This window comes from Nyctereutes procyonoides, unplaced genomic scaffold, assembly GCF_905146905.1.
Source record: "Nyctereutes procyonoides isolate TBG_1078 unplaced genomic scaffold, NYPRO_anot_genome, whole genome shotgun sequence".
NCBI classification, from domain to species: Eukaryota; Metazoa; Chordata; class Mammalia; order Carnivora; family Canidae; genus Nyctereutes; species Nyctereutes procyonoides.
In genome coordinates this window covers 51,401,208-51,421,676 of record NW_026575046.1, presented here as the reverse complement: position 1 = coordinate 51,421,676, position 20,469 = coordinate 51,401,208, and the positions used below count along the sequence as shown (strand labels likewise).

General features: G+C 53.6%; 1 protein-coding gene across 6 annotated transcripts; it reads left to right on the top strand.

The window, feature by feature from the left end:
* Window positions 1–2,812: 2,812 nt before the first annotated feature.
* RNF44 (ring finger protein 44) lies at window positions 2,813–20,283 on the top strand. Of its 6 annotated transcripts, none has more exons than XM_055325816.1 (11): window positions 2,813–3,982; window positions 14,626–14,777; window positions 14,956–15,172; window positions 15,581–15,748; window positions 16,138–16,311; window positions 16,415–16,576; window positions 16,660–16,784; window positions 17,101–17,188; window positions 17,278–17,399; window positions 17,542–17,641; window positions 17,816–20,283. In XM_055325816.1, exons 2-11 carry the CDS (start codon window positions 14,671–14,673, stop codon window positions 17,876–17,878), a joined length of 1,326 nt encoding a protein of 441 aa, XP_055181791.1. In that variant the 5' UTR covers window positions 2,813–3,982; window positions 14,626–14,670; the 3' UTR covers window positions 17,879–20,283. The 6 variants fall into 6 exon arrangements, with proteins under 6 accessions (XP_055181791.1, XP_055181790.1, XP_055181792.1 ...); XM_055325815.1 differs by lacking the exon at window positions 2,813–3,982 and adding an exon at window positions 8,064–9,504; XM_055325817.1 differs by lacking the exon at window positions 2,813–3,982 and adding an exon at window positions 9,516–10,292 and having other exon boundaries at window positions 14,986–15,172.
* Window positions 20,284–20,469: the final 186 nt, after the last annotated feature.

The window sequence follows — 20,469 nt, the reverse complement described above, 5'->3', positions numbered from 1 at the left end:
ATTCCCCACTACCACCCAGAGGTAGGCATAGCGGCCACGCAGACCCAGGTTCACATTCCAGCTCTGTCCCTTTCCTGGCTGTGTGACCTAAGGAAAGCCACTCTCTCTCTCTGAGCTTTAGGTTCCACATCAGGAAAATAAGGGAAAATAATCATGCGGCTGTTTCCTTTCAGTGAAGTTAGTGGAGTTCTAAGATGGAAAATAATGCATCTGAGCCCTCTAGGAATGTGACTTGATGCCACATGGCCTTCCTGGGCCGCCTCCCCGCCACTTCGGTGTTCATTCAACAGACAGAGATTGACACTTACTTTATGCCAGGCACTGTGCTTGGTGCTGGGCACTGGCAGGATTGGAGGGGACCAGGCCTTCCTGCCCCACAGAGGGATAATCTGTATGAGAGCAGAGTAGACTAGGTAGAGAAGGAAAAAGGGAAGCCCAGGCACAGGGAATAGTGTGTACAAAACCCCCTTCCAGAAAGAGCCTGACCCTTGGGGGAACTGAAAGACCAAGGCTGGAGCTCAGAGGCCATTTGTTCAGAAGATTGAATTTCAAAATGATTGTACATTTATACAGTGGAATACTATTCCATGATTTAGAGACATCTCTGTGTTCATGGCAGTATTATTCACAGTAGCTGAGAGACATGGAAACAACCTAACTGTCCAGATGAATGGATAAAAAAAGATGTGGGATACATACACAGTGGGATATTAATTCATCCACTAAAAAAAAAAAAAAAAGGAACTCCTACCATTTGTGACAACATGGATGGACCTGGATGGCATCATGCTAATAAGCCAGACACACAAATACTGTATGGTGTCATTATATGTGGAATTTTTTTAAATTTTTAATTCTATGTTTTTTAAGTAAATAATTTATTTATTTGTGTGAGAGAGAGCATAAGTGAGAGGGGCAGAGGAAGAGGGAGAGAGAAAATCTCAAGCTGGCTCCATACCAAACGCAGAACCTGACACAGGACTTGATCCTAGGAGCCTGAGATCACATCTTGAGCTGAAACCAAGAGTTGGACGCTTAACCAACTGAGCCACCCAGGTGCCCCTATATGCGGAATCTTAAAAAAAAAAAAAAAAGCAATGAATATGTAGAAACAGATTGTAACATGGTGGTTGCCAGGGTGCCAGGGGCTGGGGCAGGAGGGAAATTGATGTTGGTCAATGGTACAAACTTTCATTTATAAGATGAATATGTTCAGGGGGGATTTAATGTACAGCATGTGACTACAGTTAACAATACTGTATCTTATTCTTGAAAGCTGCTATGAGAGTGAGCTTTATTTAGGTTCTCTGTTAACAACAAAGTGGCAGGGGCAGCCCCGGTGGCTCAGCGGTTTAAGTGCCACCGTCAGTCCAGGGCATGATCCTGCAGACCCAGGATCAAGTCCCACATCGGGCTCCCTGCATGGAGCCTGCTTCTCCCTCTGCCTGTGTCTCTGCCTCTCTGTGTCTCTCATGAATAAGTAAATAAAGTCTTTAAAAAAGTAACAACAACAAAATGGTAATTATGTGAGGGGAAGGACACCACAACTAAGGTTATTGTGGTAACATTTTGCAACATATACATGTATGAAATCATCATATTGTACATGTTGAACTTATAATGTCATATATCAGATATATTTCAATAAAGCTGGGGCTGATGGTGGGAAGGATCGGACTTTAGATAGGATCTCAAAAATATGATGACCACTGAAATTAGGCTGTAAATACAGAGCCAGCCATTCCATCAATCTAAAGTTCTTTTTTTTAATTTTATTTATTTATTTATGATAGTCACAGAGAGAGAGAGAGAGAGAGAGAGGCAGAGACATAGGCAGAGGGAGAAGCAGGCTCCATGCACCGGGAGCCCTATGTGGGATTCAATCCTGGGTCTCTAGGATCGTGCCCTGGGCCAAAGGCAGGTGCCAAACCGCTGCGCCACCCAGGGATCCCCTCAGTCTAAAGTTCTAAACCCATATAACTAATCAATAGTGATGGGGTGATGGGAATAGGGACACCTGAGTAGCTCAGTGGTTGAGCATCTGCCTTCAGCTCAGGGTGTGATCCTGGAGTCCGGGGATTGAGTCCCACATCGGGCTCCCTGCATGGACCCTGCTTCTCCCTCTGCCTGTCTCTGCCTTCTCTCCCTGTCATGAATAGATAAATAACATATTTAAAAAAAAATAGTGACAGAAATAGATGAATAGTTATGTCTGGAGGGAAATGACTTGGAGGGGGCAAGAGAACTTTCTGGGTTGATGAAAATGTTCCAGATCTTGATCAGAGTTTTAGTTATGTGGAGATATACATTTATGAAAAATTCACTAAACTATACACATAAGATTCGTGTATTTTACTGTATATCTGCAAACTATATCCTAAATTAGGCCTTAATGTAGATGCAGTTCTGATGAAGGGAAGGGGAAGGAAGAAACATGTTTGTTGAGAGATGAACCACATTAAGGCAGAAAGCAGGCTTCAGGTGTCAGGAGTGAGTAGAAATCCCCAACTCTGCCACTTCTAGCAAAATCTCTTCACTTCACTAATGCCTCAGTTTTCAAATCTATAGAACAGGGATAATAATGATTTTCCCTTACTGAATTGTTAGACTTTAAAGAATAACAAGGTAATTTACATTAACCATTTAGAACATTGCTTCGCACATGGTAAAAGCTCAACAAACAGCTTATTTTTATTTTTCAAGATTTTATTTATTTATTCATGAGAGACACACAGAGAGGCAGAGACAGAGGCAGAGGGAAGAGAAGCTGGCGCCATGCAAGGAGCCCAGTGCCGGGGACTCGATCCTAACCTGGGATCACCCCTGGGCCAAAGGCAAACGCTCAACTGCTGAGCCACCCAGATGTCCCTATTTTATTTTTTTAAAGATTTTATTTATTCATGAGACACATAGAGGTGGAGACACAGGTAGAGGGAGAAGCATGCTCTCTGTGGGGAACCCTATGCGGGGCTTGACCCCAGGACCTAGGATCAGGACCTGAGCCGAAGGCAGAAGCTCAACCACTGAGCCACCTAAGTGCCCCCCAAACGGAAGCTTTAAAAAATAACTGGCAGAGGAGCCAGTCCCTGGGTTGAGAAAAGGCTGCCTCGTGGGGGCAGCCCCTGCGAGGGGAGGTCTGCAGGGACTACGACAGGACCCGGCGGCGCGGGGCAAGCTGGGAGTTGTAGTTCTCGCCAATCCAAGACGCCCACGGACGCCGAGCGAAGAGGATCCGCAACCAGGATCCCCTCTGGGAGTGGGGAGTGCCCAGCACGAGCAGAGAGCGAACGAGCTCTGCTCCAGGCTGCCTCTAGCGATGGGCCAACGCGTCCTGCTGCCTCTGGAGTCTCCTAACCTCTCGAGAAAGAGGTGTCAACGCTCCCGGTTCGAAGACCAGGAGACAGGCTCAGAGAAGGGGCCAAAGCCGGGAACCACGCTCCGCTGACCCCAGTCTTTAGTTTGTATACCGGCCCTGCCTCCTCAGTGCGAAGCCGGGGGAGGGGGCGGGCTCTCTGGGAAGCGAAGGTTCTTTGAACGGCCACGGAGCCGCGTTATGCTCCTGGTGTCACAGAGGAGACAGAGTCGGTCACTCGTCCAAGGTCACGCGAGCAGTAGCGCGCCGCTGGGACGCCAGACGCCGGGCGCTTTGCCCTTGCGCGCCCTCTGCCGCCGGAAGCCGAGGGGCGTGGCCCGCGGACGGTGGAGGAGCCGCAGAGGATTCAAATCCTTGAATCCGCCCCCCCCCCCCCCGCCCTCGCGCTTGGTGCAGTCCTGGTAGTTCCGCAGACGCACGGGAGCGGGGGTGAAGCTCCGCAGCCGGCGTAGGCGTGGGTGGTGAGGTCCGCGGACGGTTCCACTGCGCGGGGCCAGAGGGGGGGCCGCGGCGGGCGGCGCTCGGGCCGCAGCGGGACCGGGACCCCGGGCTGCAGCGGGAGCGACTCGCCGGCCGCCCGGTTGGGGTGGAGCCCAGCCGCGGCTCCAGGTAACGCCTGGCCCGGACCCTGCGCCGTGCGCCCCAGGCGCGAGGCCAGCGAGGACGGAACGATAGGGGGCGGCCGCGGGCCGACAGAGTAGCTCAGGAACTTCCAGCGAGGCCTCCGGCTGCGTCTGCAGTGCCGAGCTCGCTGCCCCGGGAGCCGGAGCCAGAGGTGCTCCGCTCTTCAGTCCTTCCGCTAGGTCCAAGTGCCCCAGTTCGGGGACCCGCTCCCCACCCTGGGAACTACAAGTCCCAGAGTGTCTTGCGCCCCGCACGTGACCCGATCGACCCCCACCCCTGCCCTCCGACGGGTCCGGCTGCGTTCAGGGACTGAGAGCTGAGGAGGCGCCGCGGTCCTTTGGCTCGTAACGTCGGTCCCAGACATTTTACCGGCGCTCCTTGTGCCAGCCGCTGGGGAGCCACAGCTCTCCGAGCCCTGCTTTGGAGCGGCTGCAGGTCCGGGGAACACCACTGCACCCCAGCGCCGTCGTTACAACTTTTAGGATGCCGGAATGCGGGGGAGTCCGGAGACGGTCTGTGTCTTACCCAAGGTCACACAGATTCCGTTGCCTAAGGATCTGTACGCTCGAATCGGGCTGCTGTCGGGGGGTCAGGGCGGTGGTGTGGGCAGGATGGAGGCAAGAAGCCGGCCCTCAGGAGGACAGAAACAAGATGGAGGGAAAATGGGGAATTCGGTTGGACTCCTCTCCCTGGGTCTGCCAGGCGCCCGCGCTTACGCAGACCCTGCTTTTCATCTCTCGGTGATGTGATAGTACCTGCTCCCACCTTTGCAGGCCCTGGGAGTTACAGTGGCCAGAGTAGCAGGGGGAAGGGAGTCGGAAAGGGGAGCCCCTTCCAACACCGTACCCGCAAAGCTCACTCGCACATTCAAGTGCAGACCCAGACCCAGAAAGTTGGGCAGGTACCGCAAGAGATGCACACATAGTAAGAGCTACAGTTGACTCACTGGGGTAGACATTGTCACCTCCGTTTTACACCTGGCCAAACTGAGCCTCAAAAAGGTGGTGACTTCTTCAAAATCACAGAGCCAGTAAGAGGTAGAGCTGGGTTTCAGGCCCAGACAGGTTAGGCTCTCTAACCATCATTGTGTGCTTGTCCTCACTAGCCTATAGGAGGCAACAGTGGTGCAAACTAAGTGCTCAGTAAATGTCATGTGTCACTAGTGTTATTGCCCTAATTTTACAGGTAAGACTAAAGTGGAGAGAAGCCAAATAACTGACCCAAGTCAGAACTAAAGTACCACTGACCTGAGCCCCAGGCCCTTGAACACCTTTATAGATGCCCCACCCTATCCCCTTATGCATAAACACAGTTCTTTCGGGCATGCCCTGAGAAAGGACTTGGCATCAACACTGGGATGTGAGGCTCTGGGCTCAGGTCTGCAATGCTCTGTGGTAGCTAGGAGGTCTGAGTCCTGAACTGGCTCTGCCAGGCTGTGCTGTGTCTCTGGGTGATCCCTCAGTCTGTATTCCGCAAGCTCCACCTGGGAAGGCTACTTAGCCTTGTGTCTAGAGGACAGTTTGAGGGGTCCTAGAAGAAAGGAATAGGGTGCTTCCTGACCCTGAGGGAGGAATGGAGGCAGCCAGCTGTCCCAAGTTCTTGGGTAGAGCAGGGAGGGGGCAGGGCCCCAGCAGGAATCCATGATCCTAATCCCTATCCTGCCAAAGTGGAATCCCTCCCACCTGAAGAGGAGATTTGGGGATGGAAGCTGGAATGCAACATCCAGTGCTTTGCACTTGGAGGGACCAGGGTTTGAATCCTCTGCTGCTCATCCACCATTCCTTGAGCCTCCGTGGTCTACTCTTGCCTTGGAACATCTGTCCTTTTGATTATTGAGCAACCCTTGGGGACTCTGTTTTGACATTTGTGACGCATGAACCAAACTTAATGTTAGATTAGAATGTGATACCTGGTTTGCCCATTGATTATTGAGTCATACCCCCTCATACATTTCCTCATCTGTAAAATACTGGCACCTAACTCTTAGGTCATTGGGAGGACCAGTGAGACGATCAGGAGTGGGCCTGCTTACACTCTGCAGGAGACCCTAGAGCCCTAATTTCTCCACAGAACCTCACTGCAGATGTGTGGATAAGAGTGAGCCACCCCCAACTGTTGCTTCCGGAGCCCACTGGGTCACACTGCTGGGATCTTAGGCAAGGAGAGGCACTTCCTGAACCACTTTCCTCATCTGTGAGATGAAAACAGAAGCTGTCTTCAAGTGGCAGGGGAGAAGTAGGGTGGAGTGATGAGAATGAGGCACACAGCAGGTGTGCAGGCCACATCACCACATTGGGATTCCAAAGCAAAAAAGACCTACTGGTAAACCTGAGGGGATTTCACAGGAAAGCCCAGACTTCTGGCTTATCTTGAAAACCTGGGGAAATTGGGCCTCCTTCCCACTTGTTTCAGAGTGATTCTGCACGTGCCCAGGAAGGTTTTTCAGATCAGGAGATATGTTACTGGCCTCTGGCCCTGGGGGAACCCTGAGGGGATGTGAGTATTTGCTCAAGGTCTCCCAGGGGAGTAAGCCAGAAGGTCATGCTTGCGGGAGGACAGGTCAGGGATTTCCTGGCCCTGTAGAATCAGAGGTGAGAGTCAAACTCAGAGCCTCTTCCGTAGGCATCTGCCATCCAGTGTGAGCCAGAGCCTGCTGGGGGGAGAGGGGGAGAACAGTCCCGTGGAGATAGTTTCTGCTGTCCCAATGCAGTGTGGTAATAGTCCTGCTGTGCATTAAGGAACTCAGACCAGCTGACTGCCAGAAGACAGGTCAGGGAGGCTTTGGGGAGGTAGTCTTAGAGCTGAATCCCAAAGGCTGAGCAGCATTTTGCCAGGGGTAATGGGTGGTAAGGATGTTTTAGAGTTGTACAGTCAGAACTTTGGTGGCTTCGAAGTACATGACTTGGTTGTGGCTGAAGACTTGCATTCTGAGGGTGAGTGGTAAGGTATTTTCACTGTGGCCTTGGGCAAGTACTTGATTCTTTGAGTCTCAGATGTCACACATAAAATGAGGCATTCCAGTGAATGCTAGATGACAGTGCACTTAAAAATTCTGAATAAAAAAAAAATCAGAATCCCCTTAGGCTAGACAGGAGTAATGCAGTAAGACATAAAGTGAAGTGACTGTGGCAGGGCTCTGTACAAATCAGATGGTATGAAGTGAAGGTTGGGGTACGTCTAGGACTGAGTTAAGAGATGGGGAAGTTCAGTACAAGCTAGAGATCTCTGAGCTTCCTTTAAGAGGTAAGAGGGAACAGAGCCCCAAAGGACAGAGATGAGGAATAGGTTGGTAGAAAGGAAGAGAGAGTGCATCTCAGGCAGGCCATCCAGCTAAGCACAGGCAGGAAGGTGGCAGGCAGGGAAGGCCAGTGGGTGCACCATCATGGTTGTGGGAGAAGGACTGGGGAGAGGTGAGCCTGGAAGGCTGTGGGGAGCTTGTTAAGCACAGCTCCAGAGGCAGGCAGTAGGGAGCCGCTGCAGGTTCTGTCCCTACACAGGCAAGCAGGGGGTGGTCTTAACAACATAGCACTTTCCAACGAAGGGAAGATTTTCTAACTAATTTTACAAGGTGGGAAAAATAAAAGGTCAGAAGTGAGAGCCAGTGAAAGGGGGTTGACTAGAGAAAGGCTAATATTACCCTGTACTTCCCCATTCGTTCTCATGCACACATAGTTTTAACCCATGGATAGAGGTAGGCAGGTAACACCTGCAGTACTGCATCCTGAACTTGATCTCCTGTGCTTAGATATCTGCAAACTGCCCTTGGGTACCATCTGCAGTCGTTGCATTGCTGGCTGCACACTCACCATGCAGTAACAGATTGTTGCTGGTCTAAACAACACTTGGATGAGTATCCCGGCTCCCTAGACTTCTGGATTATTTCCACTGGATACTTTTCCTGAAGGGGAACTTCTGACTTTAGGGGAACAGAAGTTTTTATGCCTTAGATTTAAAATGCTCATACTTTTTAACAGTAATTTTCTTTAGAATTTTCTATAGGTTATATGATACGGGGTTTTTTTTTTTTTCCTCTCTCTTTTTTTTTTTTTTAACCTTGATAGGTGTACTCTTTAACCCCCATCCCTTACTTCACCCATGCCTCCACCCAGATTGTACAGGGTATGGGTTAGTTGGTTTTGTTTTGTTTTGTTTTAAGATTTATTTATCTTAGAGTTTGGAGGGGAGGGCAGATGAGAGTGTCTTAAGCAGACTCCATACTGAGCATGGACCCTGATGCAGGGCTCAATCTCACAACTCTTGAGATCAAGACCTGAGCTGAAACCAAGAGTTGGAGGCTTAACTGCGCCATCCAGGCACCCCGGTATAGGATTTTTTAAAAAGAGCAAATGTACACAAGCATATACAATAAAAAGTCTATCCAGTCCAGTTCTCCCTAAGGACAATTGTTAGTTTCCTGTATATCCTTCCAGAAATATTCTGTGCAGATACTGTATATACCCAGTTTTCAGAAAAATAGATACATAGTTACACTCTGTTCAGCAAATTGCTTTCAATTTTTATTCTTAAATTTGGGGTTATGAAATACACCAAAGCAGCACAGAAAATGACACCACCACCACCACACACACACACACACACACACACTGTAGCCCTACACACAGGTTTAACAAATGTTATATAACATTTTGCGCTGGCATCTTGTTTAAAGAAGTAACCCTATGTCAGTGCAGCCCCATGCAGAGGAGTCCAGTTTATTGACTATAAGCACACATTCTTTTCGGCCGTGCCCAGCTCTTGGATATTTAGAGTATTACTGACTTTTTTCCTTAAATAATCGATGCGGAGGTAATACTCCACTTTGTATGATGCTGGCCCAGTGTTAAGGCCAAGGAGAACGAAGCTCAGCTGTTCAGCCACACTTTCTAGCTGTGTGACCTAGGGTGAGTGACCCCTTTGATCCTCTTTACCCATCTGTAAAATGCTGCGGTAATCCCTCCATCTCATCGCTGCTGGGAGGAGTACAGGAGTAGGTAACCGAAGACTTCATTAAGCTTAGTTCGCCAATACCCTTAAACAGGTTACCCTCCACACGGGAGGCCAAGCTTTCCTGGCCACGCGCGGGACAACTGCAGCTCGGGCTTAAAACTTCCCCGCCCCCTTCCCGGGCCACGCTGGGGGCGGGGCGGTTAAGTGTCTCTGTGACGTCAGCGCACGCAAGACCAATCCCCCTGCCTGGCAGGCGTTAGCTGCTTTGCATGGGCTGCCCGCTATTGGTTCGTTGGGCAACCCAGGCCCTCCCAGCTTTTTAAAGCTGCCGCGTAGTATAAACAAGGAGATGCACAGCGGCCAGGCCATGATGTCATCGCGGCGCGGTAGCTCTTGGGGCTGACGTCATCTCCGGGGAGGTTGCCGACCCAAGGCTGTTAGAGCCTTCCTAACCCAGTTGGGCTGGCTTAAGAGGCCGCTCCTGCCCCGTCGAAGGCCAGTCCCATTGCACTTCAGTGTCCCTGGCGGCGCCCCGTCCCCGAAGAGAAGACCATGACACAGTAAGTCCGGGTTGCGGCTCTCCTAGGGGAGCCCATTTCTCCGGCAGGGAAACTGAGCCTCAGAGGCGTGAGTGGTTCGCGAGTTTGCATAGCAAGTTCGAGTTGCAGCCGGTTGGCCTTGCCCACCCCGGGGTCTCCCATCTTTAGCTCAGGCCATGTGGCCCCGCCCCTTGCTTGTGAGGACTGCGGTCACTTTAAGTGCGAAGGTGGGGGCAAGAAGGTTTTAAAAGAAAATCTGCCTTCCAAGATGGCTTCCCATTAGTCACGTGCCGAGACGCGGGGAGTGATTGGCTCCCACAGCCCTCGCGGGGCGGAGCTCTTGGCAGGGCTGCCGCGGGCAGTGGCCCGCTACTGTTTGCCGGAACCTCCCGGCGCGTCCCCGCGAGTCCCCCTCCCGTCCGACGCGCGACCCCGCCGCTTCGAATGTTGTGAATCAAATGTGGGATTTGTTACATTCCGCTGCCGCTGCGGACAGTTCTTAAAGGGCCAGGCGCCTGCAGCTGCGCAAAACCCGGCTGCGTCCTGCGCCGCCTCCCGCTCCCGGAGGGCCTGGGCTGAGAGAGGTAGACCGCGCGTGGGCCTCGCGAGGCAGACGCCGGCGGACCGACAACAAAGAGAGGGCTCCGGAAGGAGCTGGACTGCCCCCGGACCGGGGGGGTGGGGAGGGGAGCACATTGTTCCGCAGGGCGGGGGCTCTTAAAGGGTCCAGGCAGCCCCCCTCCCCACTGCCCAGCTTGGCCGTCCTAGATCGGGAACAAAGGAGGCAACGTGTGGCCTGGCGGCCGAAGGTGAGTAGGGGCCAGAGCTCCAACTCCCTATTTCCGCATCCTTGGAACTCCTGTCTCCCTCCCCTGGGACTGGGGGCTGTGATCCAGCTGGCTCCGCAGGGGTTAATCACGGGCGGTCTAGCGTGGAGACGGCGAGACCTCTAGAATCAGGGAGATCAAGGAGGGTTCCCCCCAGCCCCCCAAGCCCAGGTTGAGCCTCCCTTCTCCGGAGGCTCAGTGCTGCGGTTGGAGAGGAAGGAGCCGCCCCCTCCCCCTGCCGCCGCCACTTCCTTTGTTGTTGCTTTTGTCTCACGCCGAGCACATGGTCCGGGATCCTCGGCTCTTAAAGTCACAGCGCTCTGGCCCCAACGCCGCAGTCTGGACTCCCGCCCCCCCTTGTTCTTCCGAGTGCGGTACAAAGGAGTGAGAGGGGGACGTGGGGGTCTCCTCTCCGTGGGGGTGTCTGCACCTCGGCCCCCTTCCCGGGGAGGGGTGGCCGACGAAGCTCCCCAGAGCCCCGCAACCTGAGCCTGGCCCGCGTTGAGGAGGGACTGGTCCCTCAGGAACACTGGTTTCCAACCCCTGCTAATGTGACCACCTGGTTTCTTGCGTCTTGTTTCTTCTGGCTTTATTTGGGCCTTCTAGGAAGGAGAGCTTTCCACCCCCATTTCACAGCTGTGAAAACTGAGGCTCACAGAAACGGAGAGATTTCCTTGACCAAGGTCACCTAGGGAGCCTGGGCTGACCAGGAACTACTAGTTCCGGGGCTGATGGTCCTGCCCTCAACTACCTCCAGGCAGCACGCTGGCCTACCCGGCAGTGGTGGCCTAGTCTGCCCTTTGTGGGGGTCGGGGCTTCTCATCCTGCCTGAATCTACTCAGGCTCTCAGGCAAACATACCCTTGGGGCAAATGACTGGGCAGGGGTTCCCTAGACTAAGACTGAGATAGTGGCATGGGGCACTGGAAGTAGGGAGTTGGCTGCCTCCTGGAGAAAGGGGTGGATGCAAAGTGTGGTGCCTGCTTCCAGGCAAGATTGGATTTAAGGATGGGACCCTGAAGACCCATTTACCCAGATCTCCTTGGAAGCAAAGTACAGAGGACTATGGAAAGGCAGAGAAATTGGGGGTGGTCACCTGGCTTCCACCATTGCAGTTTGACCTTGAGCGAGTTGCTTGCTCCAAGTCTGGGCCTCGTTAGCTTTTCCACAATAGGGTTAGTCATAAGTGCCTGAAACAGAAAACTCTCGATCCCCTTTGGGGACTGGAATTAGTTGGGATTAGGTGGTCATTGGGGTTGCTGATGCTAATGAGAGTCAGGGATTAGGGGAATCTGGGCCTATGTGGCAGCCAGGCAGGACAAGTTCTGGCTTTGTGGGCTAGAGCAAGTTACTTCCTTTCTCTGGGTCTCAGTTTCCTCAACTGTGAAGTGGGTGTGTCCCTTCTGTGCAACCTCTGTTCTTAGTACGACTTCCGAGAACCAGGGATCCCTCGGTTGCCAGCTCGGGTTTTCCCCTATGGGGGCATATTTCCCAACTTTCTCTTGCAGAGCTTGAAGTGGTACCTGACTTGTGTTTGTGGGGGCTAGAGTGGAGGTTAGCCTATCTTAATGTCTAATGGTGATCACTCACACCCACGTTTTGCAAATCACCTCTGCCTTTGAGCAGTCTTTCCAGTCCACTGGGAGGTGGTTACTTGGCTATTCCCATTTTACAGGTGAAGAGGCTGAGGCTCAGACAGGGGGAGTGATGTGCCCAGTCCTAAGTCTAGAGACTCTGGCCAGAATTGGGGTATCATGTGTTAAGAATGCAAGGGTTGACACTTTTCAACTTTGGCACCATCATCTATGGCTAGAAGCCCTTTGGTCTGCTGGTTTGGTTTCTCAGCTCCTTGCCACATCCCTTTCCTGAGGAATGGGTGTTTTTGAAGGGGCTAGCCAGAACAGAATCCCTTGTGCCTGGGCCTCTGTGGCATCCTCACCCCCCAGACTTCAGCAAGGCAGCCTGGCACAGGAAGAGCCACTGAAGCCACTGCCTGGGTTGTGTTCCCAGTGCACTCAGCTCTAGCTTGACAGGCCTTAGACCTCATCTCTCTGACCCTCAGTGTCCTTACTTTTGAGGGTTGCTGTGAGGACCCAAGGTGGCACTGAGAGGTATCATAGTTATTATTTTTCAAATTCTTCATCAGCAGGACTATGGTCTCTCAGGATCTCTGAGGTTAGAGCAGTGGGGCCCAAATCTGGCAGTAGAAACTGCTGGGGATTTGGTAAAATATCTAGATGCCCCTGTTCCCCAGCCCTCCAAAGACTGTGACCCAGGTCTGGAGTGGCCTAGGAGTCTGTTGTTGGGAGATATTTAGGGGTTTACTCTGAATCTTTCTTGGCCTTTGTTTGCTAGGCTGGATTGTCAGCAAGAATAGGAAGGCTGTGGGTGTACACATGTGCATAAGGATGTGTACCAGGGGTTACAAACCTAGTCACCTACGATGGGCAGGTAGTGAATGGGCCTGGGGTGGCCTGGAGGGAAAGCTCATGCTCCAATGAGGGGAACCAAGCAGAAATGAGGGTCTAGTGGGACCACATTTTCTGCTTTTCTTTCCTCTCAACAAAAGACCAGATTTTTATGTAATCTCCCAGTTTTTAATCATGGGCACCAACTTCACTGCTGCCAAACTGTGTGTGATTGGCTCTCAAGTGTACATTTACCACATAGGTGCTGGACACAAGCTGGTCACTGGGCCCTGCCTACTCTTCTGCCAAGGGCCAGAGGCCAAGTTAGAAGAAGTGTGAATTCCACTCTTACACTTCTGGCTGTGGCCAGCCAGGCACTGCCCTATCAAGTGAAGAGCTTCCCCTGAAGGCTGGTTTATGAGAGTTAGGGCCCAGGCTTGTAAAGCTGAGCACAGAGGAAGTCTTCTTGCCACTGTCGGCAGGAAGGAACAAGGTGTTGAGGGTACGGTACACTGGGTCCCTAGCTGTGTTAGTGGGCAGGTAGTACTCAAAAAAGCTGGGTGTCAGAGTTGCAGAAGGGGTGGACAGAGGAGACCTCCCTGTGGCAGAAACAGCAAAGGGCTAGTCCTATTTGATACACCTTTCAGCTTTGCAGGACCTGACAGGTTCCAGAGTTTTCTCTGCCAGGACCTCATCCCAACCTCTGGAGTTAGTAAATGGTCCCCCCCCCCCCCCCAACAGCTAATCCCACCTGGACCCCCAGCTCCTACCTGAGGGAGGAGACCCACCCCACCCCTTTCCCTCTCAGCTTCCTCCTTGAGGTTCTTGCTTCCCCTTTTTTCTCAGCAAGCCCCACTTGGGGGCTGTGTTAGGCCCCCAAAGCAAGGCCTGGCTGTATGCCAGACCTACCCATCCACCAGTGGCCGCTACCTTCATCCCCTCCTGTGAAGCTCTTATTCTGGAACCCTTCCTGCTGGCAGCAGAGTGCAGTAAGAGGCTGTGGCCAGCTCACCTCCCGCTTTGACACTTGGGCAAGTCCCCTTCAATCTCTTTGAGCCTCAGTTTTCTCTTCTGTGAAAGGGAGCTAACATTGCCTTCTTTGAAGAGTAGATCAAGTCACATGTGGATAGGTACTTTGGGAGCTGGTTATGAAAAGAAAGCAAACTGACTTGAATTGGGAGCCACTGAGGACAGGAACCGGCTTGGAACCTCTCACCTGGCAATAGTGCAAAGAGAAGGCTTAATTAGAATCCCTCTCCCCCCCCCCCCCCCCCCCCCCCCCCGCCCAGGGGCAGCCCGGGTAGCTCAGCGGTTTAGCGCCACTTTCAGCCCAGGGCCTGATCCTGGAGACCCAGGATCAAGTCCTGCGTCAGGCTCCCTACATGGGGCCTGCTTCTCCCTCTACCTGTATCTCTGCCTGCCCACCCCCGCTCTCCCTCTCTCTGTCTCATAAATAAATAAGTAAAATCTTGAAAAAAAAAAAAAAAGAATCCCCCCTGAGCTGACCCAGTGGAAGGGAGGAAACTGGAGTGCCCTTCCAGGAACTACCAGCTTCCTGGAGGTTGAGGTTGAAGTTACAGCTTTGGGGACCCCACCCTGAGGGAACTTACTGGAGCCACCTGGCCTGGAAAGCATGCCAGCCAGCCTCCTGACTCACCACAACCCTGAAGAGGAACTTGACCCCATTTCATAGAGTAGGAAACTGAGGCCTGAACTCCCTGTCCCTGATTATCAGTGCCAAGAAGGCCAGACCCAGAGTGCAAGCTGTACCTGGAGCACAGGGGCGTGGTGGACATCAGTAGCTCCTGGAATTAGACCCCTGAGGTTTGATTCTGTCTCCGTAGTCCCTGATGGGGCAAGTGATTGGAGTTCTGTGTGCCTCAGTTTGTCTATCTGTTTGCCTCCTAGGGTTGTGAGCCCTGGCCCAGCCCCTCCACCCCACTGCTACCCCTGATGCGACCATGGGCTCTGGCAGTGACTAGGTGGCCACCCTCTGCCCCTGTGGGTCAGCGGCGATTCTCTGTAGGACCTGGCAGTACCCCGGGCCAGCTCCGGGGAAGGTAGGAAGGAACCTCCTAGTCCTACATAGCTTAGAGCCTCTGCTGCTGGGGCTGATGGCCTGGGTTGTGGCCTAGGGGCCAGGGGTGGCAGGGCACAGGACCCTGAGCTGTCTTCCTTCCCTAGAGGGTAGTGACCTTGGTTTCTCTCCATGCTCTCTGAATGAGTGGCTCCCCTCAGTCCTACTGGGGCCTCCTCTCTGTGGTGCAGCCCCAGCCGCGAGGGCCCCCTGGCCAGCCTGCCTGCCCAGGATGAGCGCTTACCCTCCCAGCAGCCACCACCCCGGCCACACCTCCCTGTAGAGGAGCACCGAGCCTCGGCTCCTGCCGGCAGGAGCCCCCGAATGCTGCACCCAGCCTCCCAACAGAGCCCGTTCATGGTTGATCTCCACGAGCAGGTAGGCAGAGCACCCATCACCTTTGTTTCCCACCCTGCTGGCCCCTCCCCACCAGCCTCTGGCAGGCCTGAGGTAGCAGAATCCTGACTTCATCTTGCTTAATTAACTCATTGCATGTTCATCAAGGCATTTTAGCCCTGTTTTACGGGTTGGCAAATTGAGGCCCAGAGAAGGGAAGGACATTCCTTGGAACTAACTATACAGTGGATGAGTGGTAGAGCTGGAAGCCCCTCCCAAGGGTTCTTTCTGCTCTCTAGGGCTTGGGGCAGGGGTACAGCCAGGTCTGTACCTAGGTAGGCCCCAGCTAGGGAAGGGAGGGGAGGTGACCCAGCAGGACTTTCTCATTTGGGGACAGCAGCATGGCCCATTTTTCCTCCCTACACTTCTTGGGTTTCTTTCCACCCACAGGTGCACCAGGGACCCGTCCCTCTGTCCTACACAGTCACCACGGTGACAACCCAAGGCTTCCCCTTGCCTACAGGCCAACACATCCCTGGCTGCAGTGCCCAGCAGCTCCCAGCATGCTCCGTGATGTTCAGTGGGCAGCACTACCCCCTCTGCTGCCTCCCACCCCCGGTGAGTGTGTGCCTTCACCTCCTGCCCTATCTCCACTTGAAAACCCCAGACACAGGCCAGCAGCAGAAGCAAGCTGAGCTTATGACACCCATCCAGGCTGTGAGAGTGAGAGCACTTACCCAGCTCCATGCCTCAACCCTGCCCAGAAACACATGTGTGTATTAACAGATAGTGAGAGGGCACCTCGGTTCAGGGAACTTCCTGCACCCCAGTGCCTGCCTATGGTTTGGAATTGTAACTGTGGGCCTTAGGACTGTAGTGTCCTGACTGGGTGGCCTCTGGCAGGAATAGGAGGGTCCAGAGGGCATGGAATGGCCCCTGGCCCTTAGCACAAGCATAGGCAGAGCCTAGAACACTATACAGCCCCCACCCCCTCCCTCTCTTGGCAGCTGATCCAGGCGTGTACCATGCAGCAGCTCCCCGTGCCCTATCAGGCCTACCCCCACCTCATCTCCAGTGACCACTACATCCTGCACCCCCCACCACCAGCCCCACACCCCCAGCCTGCCCACATGGCACCTCTTGGGCAGTTTGTATCGCTGCAGGCCCAGCACCCACGTATGGTGAGTCTGGGCAATGGGTTTGATGGTATAGGGGATGGCATGGTGGGGGGGGCAGGGTTTCCCTCATTACTGATTTTGGCTGGCCCACTCCTGCTTCTTCCAGCCCCTGCAGCGGCTTGACAACGATGTGGACCTGCGGGGGGACCAGCACCCCCTGGGGAGCTTCACCTACTCCACCTCTGCCCCAGGCCCAGCCCTGTCCCCATCTGTGCCCCTGCACTACCTGCCCCATGATCCATTGCACCAGGAGCTATCCTTTGGTGTGGTAAGTACGGACCCCACCCAGACTCTAGGGTGATCAGGAGACAGGCCCACTGGGCTGACCTGCACCTGGTACCCCTCTCGTAGCCATATTCCCACATGATGCCACGGAGACTGAGCACCCAGAGATACCGCCTGCAACAGCCACTGCCCCCGCCACCCCCACCGCCACCCCCGCCACCGTATTACCCCAGCTTCCTGCCCTACTTTCTGTAAGTACCAGCACATCTGCCCCAGAGCAATGTGCTCTGGTTTCCTGGGACTTCCATTTGGACTCCCAACAGAGCCCCACAAGGTGCCTGGGGCCTCTAAAGCCATCTGGCATCCCTACCAAACCACACGTACTCAACACTCATGAGCTGGGTTTCTCACCCTCCTACAATGCCTTGGGACAAACACTGGAGTCCCTGGTGTGAACGGTGCAGAGCTCTGGGCTTTGTTTCATGGAGGGAGACGGGAACAGCTCTGCACCCCATACACCTACTGACCTTGACCCTGGGCCCCCCACACCTGTCTCCCCTCCCCTAGCTCGATGCTGCCAATGTCACCAACAGCAATGGGGCCCACCATCAGCCTGGATCTCGACGTGGATGACGTGGAGATGGAGAACTATGAGGTTCCGTGGAGCACTGTTCTGGGAGGTGGGAGCTTGGGGGACCTCAGGCCCTGAGCATTAATGACCCTCCCCCTCCTTCCCTTATCCAGGCCCTCCTGAACCTGGCAGAGCGACTAGGAGATGCCAAGCCTCGAGGCCTCACCAAAGCGGACATTGAGCAGCTCCCATCATACCGCTTTAACCCAGACAGCCATCAGTCAGAGCAGACACTGTGAGTACTATTCCCTCATCTGCTCCTCTGTGAGCACAGTGGGCTGCAGGGGCCCCCTTCCTCCAGGGGTTTTGTGCTGTGCGATGAGCCTCCCCCCTCCCCTGCCATCATTGTGGAGGTGACACTCTATATCCTCTCTCAGGTGTGTTGTCTGCTTCAGTGACTTTGAGGCACGGCAGCTGCTGCGAGTCCTCCCCTGCAACCACGAGTTCCACACCAAGTGTGTCGACAAGTGGTTAAAGGTAACACATGATTCCATTATGTGGGAGATGGGGGGTGGTAGACCTTGGAGGGTTTCCCTTCTTGTCAGCTAGAAGTCCAGGCTCTGTTCATGGGTCAAGTCCCAGAAGCAGAATAGACCCAGCTGGGGTGGAGGACAGACAAGAGTGAAGCCTGATGTGTGGCTGCTCCCCCAGGCCAACCGGACGTGTCCCATTTGCCGGGCCGACGCCTCCGAGGTGCCCAGGGAGGCTGAATGAGGCCCACAGCCGCCCAGGATAACCCTGCCCGAAGCTCTGGAAGCTCGGGTTGGGGGGATCTGGGGAGGACGGGGAGGGAGTGGCCCAGGCCTGCCCCGTCATTCCCGCCTGCATCTCCAGAGCTGGTGCCAGGGTCAGCCCCGAGAGAAGCCCCTGCAATAAGCCCCTGCATTTGCCAAGCTCCAAAGACTCCTGCCCCGATCTGCCTGCCAGTCTGCCCACCACGGAGCTGCCTGACTGTCCCTAACTCAGTCTCCCTCCTGTTTGCCCTTGAGTCTGTCTCCTTTTCCTGCCAGCCCTGGGAGCCAGGGGTCCGTCCCCCCCTACCGCCACCCCCCAGTGCAGCTGGGGGAGATCCTCAGCCCCAGGATGGGCAAAGGGGGCTCCATCCTGGGTTGCCTGGTCTCTTGCACTGAAATGGTATGCCGTCTGACTGGATGGCACTGACAGGTGTGCAGAGTGGCATGAGGCCATTTCCTGAGCCCCAGACCTGAGTCCAGGAGCCTTGATCTCAGACAGACTCAGATAGCCAGCCCTACCCAGGCTTCTGTGAGGGTTGGCCCCCTCAAGGACCCTCACCCCAGTCACAACACTCCAGCCCCACCCCCAGGCTGGAGGATATCAGAGCCAGCCTCCTCAGTATATGGGGAACTGGCCCTGAGCTGGGGTGGCATGTATCCTGAGGGGGCCCGGGCCATGCAGGGGAGAGTGACCTCCTTTGTTCCTGGTGGCCACCCCTCCCTGGCAGTGAAAGGGGGCCAGACACACACCCTGTCTCCCCTCTCTGTTGTTTTGCATGAACGTGAAGAGCAGCAGTTTTTGTTTATTCATCTGGCCCAAAATCGCGTGTAGGATTTGGGAGTGTGGATTTTTAAATAATTTGTTTCCTTTTGGTTTAATGGGGGATATAGGGACCAACCAGGACCAAGTGCCCAGGGGGCCAGGAATGGTCTGGTGGCGCCGCCTGGTCTGCATGCATGTGTGCGGCTGGGGCTGGGCTGGGCGGTTGGCAGTCATGGGTGGGGTTGGGGGGTGGTCTGTGCTCAGCTGATAACTGCCATGCACTGTACTGCACACGTCCCCAGAGCCTACCGGGACCGTACGCTTTTCAGGGCATTTCTCCCTCCAGCCAGGGCCCATCTCCCACCTGACTGGGTGAGTCTCCTCCAAGGAAGTCCCAGGAGGACAGGGACCAGGGAGGGCGTGGACCCCACATCTAGGGGCCCCCTCCCAGCCTGAGCCCTGCCCTCCAAGGTCTGGAGGAGGCCCCCATACAGTCTGGCTGAGCTCCCACCCTTTCCTTTCCTGGTCCCATTCCTTTCCTGTCCTACTCCCAGCTGGGGTTGCTGCCCTGAACGAACTGCGTGTGGGGCCGGCACATCCTAGCAGGCAGCCCCTGGCGCCTGCTGCCTCAGGGATGCTCCAACCACCCTCGTTCTCCCTGCAGCGGCCCTGGCTCCCTGCACCCCCTCAGCCTGCCATGGGGCCCCATCACCCTGGCCCCACCCCCGTGGAGAACCCAAAGTCTTACTGTATATAACTCCAGGTGACGTTTCTATATTTATAGCAGTGTTGAAATCCCACGTGTTTTACACAGAAAACCACCCTCTCCAAACCCCTCCCCTTCCCACCCCAACAAAAGGTTTTCAGAATCCTTAAGGTTCCTGGGGCAGGCGGAAACAGGCTCACGGATTGTGTGTCGGCTGCAGCAATGATTCCAACGAGCAGCTATTGGGGGGGGGAAACACGACATTTAAAAAAAAAATCATTAAAAAAAAGATTTATAAAACAATTATTTAGGATGTTTGTGATTTGCCGACCTTGCTATAGATGCCATGTTACCAATGATTTCCTGTGGTGGGGGCTTGTCATTGTTTACTCTTTTTATTTACCAACTTCTGGCCTAGGCATGACAGTGGGCACCATCCCCCAGCCTTGGCTGGGCCCAGCACCTGTGTTCTGTGTTAGAAAGGTTATATATATATATATATATATATATATATATATATATATATATATATATAATTACATATATATATATTAAAATATATGTAATTTGGGGGGCCCTGTTCCTTGCACATTTTACAGTTACCTCATTTTTCCCATGTATGTATTTGAGAAAATGCTAATATATAGAGAAAAAAATGGTTCTTAAAGCTTAAATGTGTGGTTTTTTTCCATTCCATTGGATTCACATTGGTTTGTAGCATTTAACATAACTAGTATGTTGTATTATATATATGTGTATACTGATTGAAATTTTTAACAGATTTGTACTTTTTTTAAAATGAAAGTTGCTAGTTCTGCTTGACCAAGTAGTGCAATCATTATTTTTTTTAATATTGTTGCTGATTTCAGAGGGATATTCACTAATAAATGTATGATGTATATCAAGTATTGCCCAAGCTGCCTTTGGCTACCTGTTCTTTTGGTGGGAAGTGGGGGTAAATGTCAGTCTGAGAGTGGGTAGGGGCTAGGGATGAGGTGGGCAGAAAAGATTGTTCTCTGCTATGATACCTTGAGGGTACCTCCTGATGAAGAGGGTCTGCCAAGCCAGGTTAGTCATGACATTCTGGGCCATGTGCTTCACA